The sequence below is a fragment of the Hirsutella rhossiliensis genome, assembly GCF_020360975.1.
Source record: "Hirsutella rhossiliensis strain HR02 chromosome Unknown scaffold00006, whole genome shotgun sequence".
Lineage (NCBI taxonomy): Eukaryota > Fungi > Ascomycota > Sordariomycetes > Hypocreales > Ophiocordycipitaceae > Hirsutella > Hirsutella rhossiliensis.
Genome location: NW_025408672.1, coordinates 3,778,192 through 3,790,498, shown reverse-complemented (window position 1 = coordinate 3,790,498; position 12,307 = coordinate 3,778,192). Strand labels below are relative to the sequence as shown.

The 12,307-nt window shown below is 51.8% G+C and overlaps 3 protein-coding genes across 3 annotated transcripts; 1 reads left to right on the top strand and 2 right to left on the bottom strand.

Moving 5' to 3' along the window:
- Positions 1–2,481: 2,481 nt before the first annotated feature.
- On the bottom strand, positions 2,482–4,310 carry HRG_06719 (DDE superfamily endonuclease domain-containing protein; the record flags this gene model as incomplete). The annotated part of the gene is made up of 5 exons (XM_044865190.1): positions 2,482–2,872; positions 2,955–3,175; positions 3,216–3,944; positions 3,996–4,094; positions 4,272–4,310. 5 exons carry the CDS (start codon positions 4,308–4,310, stop codon positions 2,482–2,484), a joined length of 1,479 nt encoding a protein of 492 aa, XP_044720130.1.
- A 1,261-nt stretch (positions 4,311–5,571) lies between these two features.
- HRG_06718 (transposase) lies at positions 5,572–7,141 on the top strand (the record flags this gene model as incomplete). Its single annotated transcript, XM_044865189.1, has 2 exons — positions 5,572–5,588; positions 5,659–7,141. 2 exons carry the CDS (start codon positions 5,572–5,574, stop codon positions 7,139–7,141), a joined length of 1,500 nt encoding a protein of 499 aa, XP_044720129.1.
- A 1,125-nt stretch (positions 7,142–8,266) lies between these two features.
- HRG_06717 (reverse transcriptase) lies at positions 8,267–9,376 on the bottom strand (the record flags this gene model as incomplete). The annotated part of the gene is made up of 1 exon (XM_044865188.1): positions 8,267–9,376. The coding sequence occupies one exon, from the start codon at positions 9,374–9,376 to the stop codon at positions 8,267–8,269; it is 1,110 nt and encodes a 369-aa protein (XP_044720128.1).
- Positions 9,377–12,307: the final 2,931 nt, after the last annotated feature.

Sequence of the window (12,307 nt, the reverse complement as noted above, 5' to 3'; positions counted from 1 at the left end):
CCAGAAGGAGCAAGCATTCATTAACAAGCTAAAAAAACCAATTCGATAAAGATGTCTTCCAATCTCTCTTGCTTGCTTGGATCACCGAGTCGAATGTTGCCTTCCGCGCAGTTGAAGCCCCTCGATTCCGGCGTCTTCTCGAATACCTCAATCCCTCGATCGCCCTGACTCAAGCCCACATGACACACTCGACTATTCGAACGAAGCTTTTCCAAGAATACCACCAGTACAAGCATATTGTGATAAAGGAACTGAGGGAGCGCCCCGGGCAGATACACCTTGCGTTTGACGGCTGGAGATCGCCCAATCGCTATGCGCTTAATGGGATTGCTGCGTTCTATCTCTCTAAGGAAAAGCGGCCACAGAAGATCATCCTTGGGCTCCCTGAACTCCGAGAGTCTCATACTGGCGAGAATATAGCGTCGCAGGTGGCGGAAGTGATCGAATCATTCGAGATTCAAGACAAGATCGGGTATTTCACGCTTGACAATGCGAAGAATAACGATACGGCGGTAGCAGCACTGGGACACGTTTTTAATTTTGAAGGGAAGCAGAGACGGGTCCGCTGCTTTGGGCATATCATCAATCTCGTGGCCAAAGCGCTGCTCTTTGGCAAAGATAATGAAGTCTTCAAATCAGAAGAGCGACTCGACCTGGACCTTGCTCGACATGATCTCTGGCGGAAGAGGGGGGCCTATTGGCAAGCTCCACAACCTTGTCCACTGGATTCATCAATCGGATAGGTTAACGTACATGCTTCGGGATCTACAACGCAAGAGGGACAGTACGAAGAAACCAGTTGACGTTGTAACGGATAACATGACACGATGGTTGTCCCATTATAAGATGATGGATCGAGCCCTTCTACTGCACGACTTTCTTGACGACCTCGTCGCATTGGAACAGTTCGAATATACCCGAAGCAGGTCAAAGAAGAAAGACATGCCTGCATGCCTCCGAGATTCTGACCTGCTGACCGGTAACGACTGGACAGTGATCAGCCACTTTCGGAATATTCTTAAGCACTTCGAAAATGCCATCAAGGCCCTCGAGGAGATGCCCAGATTCGGGTGCGTAAGGGCGGCAACCTCGTGGCATACGGAACAGCATGGGATATTATCCAAGCATTCGAATATCTCCTTGAACGATTGGAAGAGGCAAAGGAATTCGCCAAGGATGTGCCTGATTCCGAGCATTTCGCGATAAACGTCGAATTGGGGTGGAAGAAGTTGGAGAAATACTATATCAAGTTGGTTGAGTGCCCGGTATATTATGCTGCAGTCGCTCTCCATCCCGCCTTGCGACTGCAATGGTTTGAGGAGGCTTGGGCTCATCGACCTGAATGGGTCCTTGAGGCACGACGGATTGTTCGGGGCATCTGGGAACGCGACTATAAGTCATTAATTCTCAGCGATGACGAGGCTATTCCGATGGTTAAACGTCGAAAGGTTGACGACTTGAACGAGTTCCAACAGTTCCGACTGAGGCACCGGCTACAAGCTGGTCAGACGGCCACAACCCGTCGTGGGCCACCTACTGCCGATGAATTCGATCGCTGGACTGTTGATATCGGCGCAGATGACGGAGACATCACGGATCCGTTCCAATACTGGCAACTCAAAGAGTCAACGTATCCCAGACTTGCTCGAATGGCCTTTGATATGCTATCTATACCGCCAATGTCAGCAGAGTGCGAGAGGGCGTTCTCATTTGCTGGGCTAATGGTCACACGACTACGCAGCCGGCTTCAGGCTAACACGATCAATGCAGGCCAGGCAATTCGGTCTTGGCTGAAGGCAGGGCTAATACCCGACTACCAGGGGATTATTGATGCTTCAGTCGATGACGATGTCTTCCCGAAGAGGTGCCCCACGAAGGACGAGAAGTTGATGGTGTTGAGGACCTTAAGTAGCTTACTAATAGGTAGGGTAGGGCATCAACTCCGTCAATCAACGCAATCAATTCAACGAGGGCTTGGATTGCTCAACTCAACGAGAGGTTCGCTGATGTAAGCCGTCAATCTACTCAATTTGACTCTTTGGTTGAGTTGATTGAGTGGTTTGCCACCCTGGTTGTTGTGCAGTAGGAGGAATTGATGGGAGGAGAATACTGTCAACAGACTTGCAAATAGATAAATCATAATCAAATCAAATCAAATCAAATCAAATTTATCCAAATCAAATCAAATCAAATTGCCCCTGCGCTGAATCAAATCAAATCAAATCGCAACATCCAAATTTATTTGGATATCTGATTATTGGATACGCCCCACAATGGCGACCTGGGCCAATAATTTTGGGAGCCAGCCCTGGCCCAGAGCGGTCGCTTATTAAGGGATTTCCCGGTGATCTGCCGGATCGGATGATTCGCCGGATTTTGGTTCCCTTGCATTCCGGTGAAGATTTGAGTGAAACTCCACGAAAATAATATGAAACAATCTCACATTAAAGCAGAAGCAAGAAAGATGCCTAGCAATTCCATTCAATCTACTTCGCAGTCATCAAGCCACCGTGGCCGCTTCCTGTGGCGTCCCGATCGCGCAAGTCCCCGCATTGCGACTACCATCTCCTGGTCGCGCTCGACAGCCAATGATGGCTTTTTGGGACGTGAGGAAGTGGTCAATGCCGGCTTTGGATCTTTACGCAACTTAATGTTTGGCGATTTTGAGTGTTCCGGAGCTGTCGTCGGTTCTGGTGGAGCCGAAATGGCGACGACAATCTCGTCTCGAACGCCCGGACTCTTCTCGCGAGTCTGTGGAGCAACAGAGGTCGGATCCCATTTCCGACATTTTTTCTGGTTCTTTCGCTTGAGCTCTTTCCGTATCTGCCTGTTTTTCTCCCGCTCTTGTTGTCTGGCTTCCTTTGCCTGACGTCTTTGCTCAGTTTTGCCTCCCGCTGCCTTCTCTTCTCCAGAGCGAGAACTTTGAGGTTTGCCGCCTTTGCTGTCGCTCAAACCTTTGTCGTTCTTTCTCCAAGGCCTCTTCTTGCTTCTGAGTCTCCATGGCTGCTTTCTTCAAGCGCGCTTGGGCCACTTTTGCAGGGCTAAATACCTGCGCCGAGTTAGGATCTACACGATCGAAAAGGTAATCCTTCAGAGCTTTACCGCGCATTCTGCGCTGCTTTTCGTGAAAGATAGTCTCCCGAAGTCCCTGATTCTCATATCGAAGCAATTCGTTCTGAGATTGGAGACTTTCGAGAGTACTTTGAGCTTCCGACTGTCTCGGCTAGCGTTTTTGAGGATCCATCGACTACCTTGTCGACAAGTCGGCGCAAATCCCGAGCAGTGGGCTGCTGCAGGGCGAGCGAGTCAACGGAGCTGTCGCCAGACTCAGACTCATCTTCTGTTTTCTCCGCGATCTGCGACAAAACGACTTCAGGGTCAAATGGGAGAGTCCGGTCCGTTTCCAACCACTTGCGATGTTCTCCGCCGAGAAAGATGACCCGAATGCGTTCCAAAATAACGACCAGAACTCGCGTTTCGATAGCCCGATGAGTCCCTGTGTCTTTGCAGTCCACTGGATGAGCTGGTTGGTGTATGCGGTCGAAAGAGGGCCAAAGGGACACATCAAGGGGCTGCAGCCTGTGCGTGGAATGCGGCGGAAACACGGCAACGATTATCCGATGCTGGTCACACCACTCCAGGAAGTCCATATTGACATGACTAGAGTGTCCGTCGGTAATCAGGAGGCGGTAATCCCGGCCGTTTCGCGCCTTTTCTTTCGTGAACCGGTCGAAAACACCAATGAGCCATTCCTTTCCAAGTTCATGGTTCGTCCAACCCGTTTCTGAGGTTGTGAAAAACGCCGCTTGGTGCTCCGGATCAAACTCCGTGAGCCAGGAGTCCTGAACTTGCCCTGGCTTGCCTTGGTAGATGAGAAACGGGGGTAGCGCGGTCAGGTCTTGACAGACACATGCCAGGAACGTGATCCATGATCTGTTGCCATCCTGCGCAGCACCGATCAATTTTCCTTGCTTCTTGGCACGAACAGAGAATACTCTCTTGGTACGATTGATGACGCCGAGGAGAAAGCCCTTTTCGTCCACATTATACGTGTTGCAAGGCAGGATGTCGTATTTCTCGATTTTCTCGCCAATCTTGTACGATCAGCAATGAAGGGATGGACTTGGGCACCTACTTACAAGCTCATAGTAGGCTCTGTATCTAGAAGCATTGTCTGCTCTCTTTCTTGCGATATCAAAACCGTCGAACCAAGTGCAACCGAGCTCATCGCTGTTACGTCGGACGAAGCTATACGGCCAGTCCTTTCCGACCTCAATTTTGGCGATATCCTGGGCAAAACTTTTGATCATCGGCAGCGTAGGCGGAATCCCACGTGATGAAAGCTTGCGAATATACGCAACAAGATCCCTTTCTTGCTGTTTTGAGAGACGTGACTTATACAAACTGTCGGCATCCCGTCTTGACCTCTGTTTGCCTTGGTGTCGCCGTCGCAGGGTAGTCTCGTCGCAATTGAACTGACGCGCAGTCTTGGCATAGTTAACAGTGTCACACAGCTTCAGAAACTCAAGCGCTTCATCAATCGGGGCCATGGTGGTGGAGAAATTCAGGATTGAAGTGGAGACGTGAACTGGCGGTGAATCCGGCGAATCGCCCGATCCGGCAGATCACCGGAAATCCCTTACTGGCAGTTGCTTTTCCAGGCCGTGTCACTAAGCTTTCTTTTTGCGTTTTACCTGACACGTTTGATCGTGAAATATATCTTTGGGTGCGTCTGCCATATTACTGGGGGAAATATTTGTAGCCGGTGGCCAAAATGGGACAGCTCTGCACTTGACTGCAATGGCGCATACAGCAGAAGGCGAGGCGCTGTCAGCCGCCCTTTCTAGTGTCCCGTCCACCAGTTTTAGCGCTCCCGAGAGCTCCCCCGACCTTGACACATCACCTTCGATCGACTACGTTGGATATGAAGGCATCGATTGGAATCGCCTCTCGGTTTCTCCATACGCAAGTATAGAAAAAGAGCGCGGACGGGATGGGTATGGGAGCATGGGTTCGATATCGAGAAAACCGATTCCGGTCATCGGTTTTGGCTTTGCAAGGCCTGCCACGGAAGAAGGCTACAATTACCCATATGTACGATGCTGCATCCACAAGTCAAGCGAACAGTCACATGGAAGAAATTCACCACATCAACAAAGGCGGGCCAATGCTACCACAGAGGAAGAAGCAACGCACTCTTTTCGACGTGGTTGACCTAGACTCCAACCGACCGAAGGATCAGGCTCTGATGAATGCCTTCATCTCGTCCTTTGAACCGCTTCGCTTTCAACATCTCTTGATACGCTGGGTGGCATGCGACAACATACCATTCCACAAACTGGAGAGTCCGTACTTTCGCGACCTTATGGCTTACGCGAACAGCGCAATTGCGGATTCGGGCAGTATTCCCTCATAGCACAATACGCGACTGGATTGTGCGCTCCTTCAATTGTCACAAAGGTGTCGTGACGGAATTGCTTCGTCGGTCGCTCAGCCGCATCAACGTCTCCTTTGATGCTTGGTCCTCCCGAAAATTCACATCTCTGCTCGGCCTTACCGTACACTTTATTGATGACGAAGGAAGTTCCGTACGTTTCTCCTCGGCTTGCCACGGATTGAAGGTCGCCACTGTGGAGAAAACCTGGCCGACCGTGTCAGCGAGATAATCCACGAGTATGGGTTCGAGGATCGCGTTGGATATTTTGTCACAGACAATGCGGAGAGCAACGACACGTGCCTTGAAGACTTGGGCGCTGAGTTGGGGTTCAACAAGCAGCATCGTCGGCTCCGTTGCTGCGGCCACATCATCAACCTCGTCGCCCGATCCATCCTTTTCGGCACGGACGCCGACGCGTTCGAAGAGGATTGCCAAGCCAACAAAGAGATCCAAGATGAGGTCAGACTCTGGAGATCAAGGGGCCCCATCGGCAAGTTGCACAATATCGTTCACTGGGTGGAAAGGTCTGGGCAGCGCATTGAAAGGCTCCACATGCTCCAATCCATCGAGAACACCGCCCTGGGCCTCGAAGACAAAACAACCTACGATGTGGTCATGGACAACGCTACTCGCTGGAACTCGTCCGAAGCGATGATGGAGCGGGGCTACATGCTTCGCAATGCACTCGATTCGCTGGTCCAAGCGGAAGTGACAGAGTGGAATCAATATGTGGCGAGAAGGACACAGCACGGGGCAAAGCCGATGCCGAAGAAGTGCCGCAAGAAGCCTACAATTGTGGACGACCAGATGGTCACTGAGGACTGGTCCGTTATTGCAGAGTATTTGGCGATCCTGAAACCATTGAAGATCGCGACAAAGCGCCTAGAGGGCCAGCCACGACAAGGCAAATTCGGCGCGATTTGGGAAGTTTTGCTCACAATGGAGTGGCTTCTGAAGCACCTAGAAGAGGCAAAGCTACAGCACGAACGGGACGAGGAACCGTACCTGCGAATCGGCTGCAATCTCGGCTGGATGAAGCTGGATCAATACTACGCCCTTACGGAGGATAGCCCTGCGTACCTCGCGAGCCTCGTCCTCCATCCCGCGTTTCGCTGGTCCACCGTCGAGTCGCAGTGGTCCGATCATCCGGACTGGTTGGCCAGAGGAAGGGCGGCTGTGCAAGAGCTATGGGAGGAGTACCGAACCCTCGCGGTCGAGCAAGATACGATACCCGAGGAGCCCACAGCTGCAAGGAAGACAACGGACCTAGATGACTTCATGACCTCAATTAGGAAACTTGGCGCCCAACCTGCGCCCTCACCGTCCTCCACGCGTGACGAATACGCAGAATGGGTGGCCAGTACCGATCCGGGCGATTGTCTTGTGGACAATCCCATCCAGTACTGGCTTCTCCGCAGACGCCAGTATCCACGCTTGTCGCGAATGGCAATCGACCTCTTTTCTATTCCGGCAATGTCTTCAGAGCCGGAGAGAATATTTAGCCTTGCCGGACAGATGGTCACAGCTCAGAGAGGCCGCCTCAAAGCGGACCTTATCGGGGCGGCTCAGTGTATTTCGTCGTGGGAAAAAAAGTGGAGTTATCCAGATATCCAAATGAGATCCAAATCGACTCAAATCAAATCAAATCAAATCAGATCCATGATTTTGCCATCCAAATCAAATCAAATTGGACCCCGGATTTGATTTGATTTATCTATTTGCAAGTCTGACTGTCAATCGTGATAGCTTGCATTTTTAATATTCGTCCACGCAAAATAAAGTAGGGGGAAGAAAGAAACGTGACTGTAAAGATCTGCTATAACTTCGTCGTATATGCAATTAACCCTGCTTCTGCTAAGCCGAATATTTAAAAATGGGCCATAACCCTCTATGGTCACAGTAGGGTATACGTAATGACAAATTTTCTTCCCAAATGCGTTTTGAGACAGTCTGGCCTACAGTCGCCCGTACCCACAGATCATCTTACGCTGCGCCAACCATTCCACTGTTCGCTCCATGACAGACCTGCTTGAAGGTCAATTTCTCCAAGTGTTCAGCATCCTATTCCCAGCAACTGAAGCGCGATGTGTCGAAGTTGAAGCGTGGTTGTGTTAGTCATTGATGGTGGTTGGTACGCCGATTGTGTTCTCTCATGACGCTATTCCCTCTTGACGGGCGGGAACCCGGGTGTACCCTGTTCGCTCAGGGGTGCCTCCAGCCGGCTTCGAACCGACCCCTCTGCGACGCAGAAGCTCCAGACGTGTCACCACTACGCCATGGAGGCTCAGCACCCACTTGTATGTATGTATGTGTATTTCACCCGGAGGATTTCTCCTATAGGGCCTAGACGTAAAAGCTACTGACATTTCAATACATTAATGCATAACACCTTAAGCCCCACGGGTCAGCATACGCTACACCAACCTCGCCGCTACTCGCTCCGTGACAGGCCTGCTTGAAGGCCAATTTCTCCAAGTGTTCAGCGTCCTACCTTCAGCAGCTGAAGCGCGGTCTGTCGAAATCCGAAGTCGAATACCTGTGTGTTAGTATTGTTGAAGGTTAGTGCCATAATCGATCCTAAGTGGATTCTCACTTCCGCTGCTTAGCCCGAAGGGCCAGACGCTGCCTGCGTCTCATCCCCAGGGTTCCGCGCCCGACAGTTCCGGCTGTACGATTCGTGTGGTCCACCGCAGGGCACGCACTTTGGCACTGTCTCCTTGCATTCTCTGTGGTGATGTTCTGCTTTCGCGCATCTGCCACATCTTTGCGGCTTCTTGCATGAAAACGCCTTGTGTCCCATCTCTTGACAGTTGAAGCACTGAATCGGTCCTACGCGGCGTTCAAAACATTGGTGCAGGCGGACTCTCCCGCAACATCGAACCACACGCCGTCCAGAAGTCTTTGCGCGTCACTCTCTTTAGTGACATAGATCACCATTGACCCGTACGCTTTGGCTTTCTCTCTGTTGCTAAGCCAGGTGATCTTGGCAATCGTGACGTAATTCTCGGCTCCGAGCGCCTCAGCTGCGCCCGGCAGAACGTTGCCTTCGGCGTCCAGCACTGCGGTACGCTTGGTGTTGTCGACTTTGACAGGGTAAAGCTGATCTCTCAGTACCCTGGCTCCCGAAGTTACCGTCTTCTGCGCTGCTTCCTTGACCTGCTTCAACTCGGTTTGGTCTCTGCATAAAATTTTGATCCGGTCGGGGTTTCGAGCGTCTGTCACGACCGCTGCGCATTTCCAAGTCTCCTGCCTCTGACTCTTTCTCATGTCGCTCTCTATGGCCTTTCGGATGTTGCCGATCTGCGTCTGGCACCTGTTCGCTTCTTCGACTCGTGATGTGTCCACCGTACAGTAGAGACTATCGCTGACGGCTGTTCGTGCCGATTTAGCTGCTGGTACGGTGCCCCGGTTCATTGTCTGGATCGTCGGCGATGACCCTGCAGCGCTCGCATACGACATCTGCGGACTGCTCTGCAGAGAAGATGCGGGCGTAGCCAGGGTCTCTAACTGCGCTCGGATGTGACGAAGCTCATCTCTCATCTCTTTCCCTTGTTGATCCATTTCCTGGATCATCTGCTGTTGCTTGGATATGATCTCGTTTTGCGCATCTATCGCTCGGCTGAGCTTTTGCGTTTCTTGACGTGACTCGCTCAAGAGTTCGAGAACTTTCTGGAGCATGGCTCGGCCTTCGTTCGCGCCACTGCTGCTGCTGGCAACTTTGCGCCGCTCAGTCGCGTCACTGATGGCGACATCATCCGAGGCAATGCGTGTTGCAAGCCTAGTTGCGCGTGTTGTCTTCTCCGCCAGATCGTCGGGCTGTCGCGCGGCTTCTCGAATTTTGGTGCTTGGCCTCACGACGCGTGTCGATCTTTTCGCGGGTGTCGACGCAGGCGACGCGCTTCGCCCCACCATGATCACGGCCTCAGCCGGCGTCTCCATGATGAGGCCCCTCAATGCCTAGCTGGCGTTCGCTCAAACTCGCTCTGTTCAATGGAGGACTCTCGTTCAGTTTGGTCAACAAGGAGGTGTTGCGAAGACCATGGCGCCATCCAGCCTCAGCACCCACTTTAGTGGGTGAGCCAAAGCGAATCCCAATAAAGTGGGGGCGGGCACGATTACAGAAGGTTTATAGCTTAGCGTAGTGGCTCTATAGGGGGAACCCTCCGGCACAAAAAAAAAAGTGGTGCTAGGTGGTGCGAGTTCTACGAGTGACAGTAAAGTGGAGCGTGGCACGGGTATTTGCTGTGGAGATAGCGGAGTAATCAAACATACACTCCTGATTTTCAAACATACACTCCCGACCTAAGCCCCATTTGGAAGAAGACCCCGCCACCAAAATTTGGCGCGCGCTTTCCCAACGCCCTGGCTTGCCGTGACCATCGCCGCCGCCCACCCGCCCAGCCACCTGCCTTTTGGCCGCCATCTGCATTTTCGCAATCATCAACAATTGAAGCTATCACCACTTGACTCAACACAACAGCAACGCCGCCGCCGCCTACCGCAATAGTCACGTCTAGTCAATCGTCCCGATGAATTCGACCGAAAGCAATACCAACAGTAGCACCGAGGCTATCACGGAGATGTCTTTCGATACGTATGATGAGGCGCTTGAAACACTCAAAGCTACGCAAGAGCTCCTTGGCTACGTCGTAGTCGTTGCAAATAGCAAGAATACCGGCAAGCCTAGGCGCAAGGAAGCCAATATCCGCTGTGAATACAGTGGTCAGTATAGCCCTGGGACGAGGCAGAGGTATATACAAGACGTCATCCAAGAAGTCGGGATGTGACTTTCGCTGTTACATCCGCTTCTACCGACGTTGCAATGCATTCAAAGTCACCATCAAGCACGGCTCTCATAACCACGAACCTCTATTTGAGCCAATTGCTAACCCCATCGTCCGTCAACGAAGCCAACGCAAATTCGGCATCGAGCGTCTTCATAGCCTCGTCGAGGGCTTAGCAAGAACGTCAATAACAAGAGCAGGGATATCGTGGATGCTATCCGACAGGAATATCCTGAGCTCCTTATTACCGATTCTGATATACACTTCATCCAGCTGCAACTTCGTGCCTTCCGTTACGGCGCCTCTACATCTACACAAGCCTTCCTCGATGTACTCAAAGATGCTAAAGCAAGGGAAATCAGCTACTATGCAGTTGACCGTGGCCTAATGGGAAGGTTTGGAGGTTTTCTGGACATACGATGACTGTATTGCTGACTGGAAGCGTAACCCGAGCTCCTTATCATGGATAATACGTATAAGGTCAACCGCTTTAACATGCCGCTTCTACAGATCATTGGCACAACAGGGCTACACAGAGCTTCAGTGTAGGCTTTGGCCTCACTGCCAAGGAAGACGAGGCGCGTTCAATGGATCCTCTCACAGTTGCGTGAGGCTGGTCGGCAGGCTGATATTCCGGACCCGGGCGTTGTGATTACCGACTTTGATACCGCCCTGAAGAACGCCCTTGACTCTATCTTCCCATCAACGCAACAACAAGTGTGCGTTTGGCATATGATGAAGAACGTGATCCTTCATCAAGAAGAAGTGGGAAGGATCCCTCGATGGCACCGAGATTGGCGGAGATAGGCCAGAACAGGAGACTCGCCTCGCTGCAGCAGCCGCTCTCGACGACCCTATACAGGCAGATAATGCCATTGACGAGGACCGACCTATCGACCGTGCCACTGATTACCAGATTCAACATGCCTCACAACTGGCAGATCAGTGCGTTGAGCAACAAGATGATCGTGAAGATGACGATGGAAACAATACTACCCCGGCTCCAAGGCGGACTTTTGAGCACACAGCTGACGGTATCCGTGATGCCTGGGTTTCAGTCTTTAGGGCTCGCACGGCTGAGGAGTGCAGAGATCAGTGGGATCTACTCTGTATAGAGTTTTCGGATCAGCCAGGTAACCCTAGCCTAACTACCCTCCTACTCTAACCTTTTACTAAATAGCTCCTCTTATAGCTCTCGTTAATTACCTCCGTACAACCTACTGGCCATGGCGTGCCCAGTTTTCCACCTACGCTATCCAACAGTACCGAAATTATAACATTACGGTAACTTCCCGTGTGGAGAGCACACATCACGAGTTGAAGTCACGATTACGCAACCGCTTCATTGACCTCCATCAGCTACAAGAGCACATCAGAGGGCTCGTTACCCATCGGCAAAGATCACTGCACCGAAAAATTGGCTGGCAGCCGATGAAACAGATCTTCAGGCAAGTTAGGCTAGCCGGGCTGAGCTTGCCGATAATCGAGGCATGCCTACGATTTGTACGGTGCTTTCACGATGCAATGGGGCTGCCCTGCCGGCATACAATCCGCGATTTGATCCAGGCTGACGCGGCCGCCCTTATACCATTGCATCTTATTGATAACCACTGGCGGGGTTACGGCGTGACTGTAAGTATTTTTCTCCCGCCATAAGTACTATACTAATTTACTAGCAGCCTGAACAACAGCAATATATCGATGCAGACCACGAAACCGATCCTGACGTTGTCCAGCCTCGCCGGCGTGGAAACAGTAGACGCGAGGTATCCCTCCACTAGAGGCATCTACGGGCCGGATCCTTAGTGCTTGGGAGCAAGAGGATAGAGCCAACCCAGAGCTCGTATCACGGCCACCAGAGACGCAAAGAAGAAGAGGAAGGGCACAGGCACCACTATCATGAACAAGAGGTCGAATACACTTGCTTCCGTGAGCAGCCGGGTTGACGATCTTGCCCAGCAGATCGGTGATTTCATCAAGTCACAAGCAGCAGCAACGCCGGTGCTGTTATCACAGGTGCCCTCACTTCCACAGGTGCCGCTGGTGTCACAGGGATGCCAAACGACGATGCCCTCACTTCCACAGC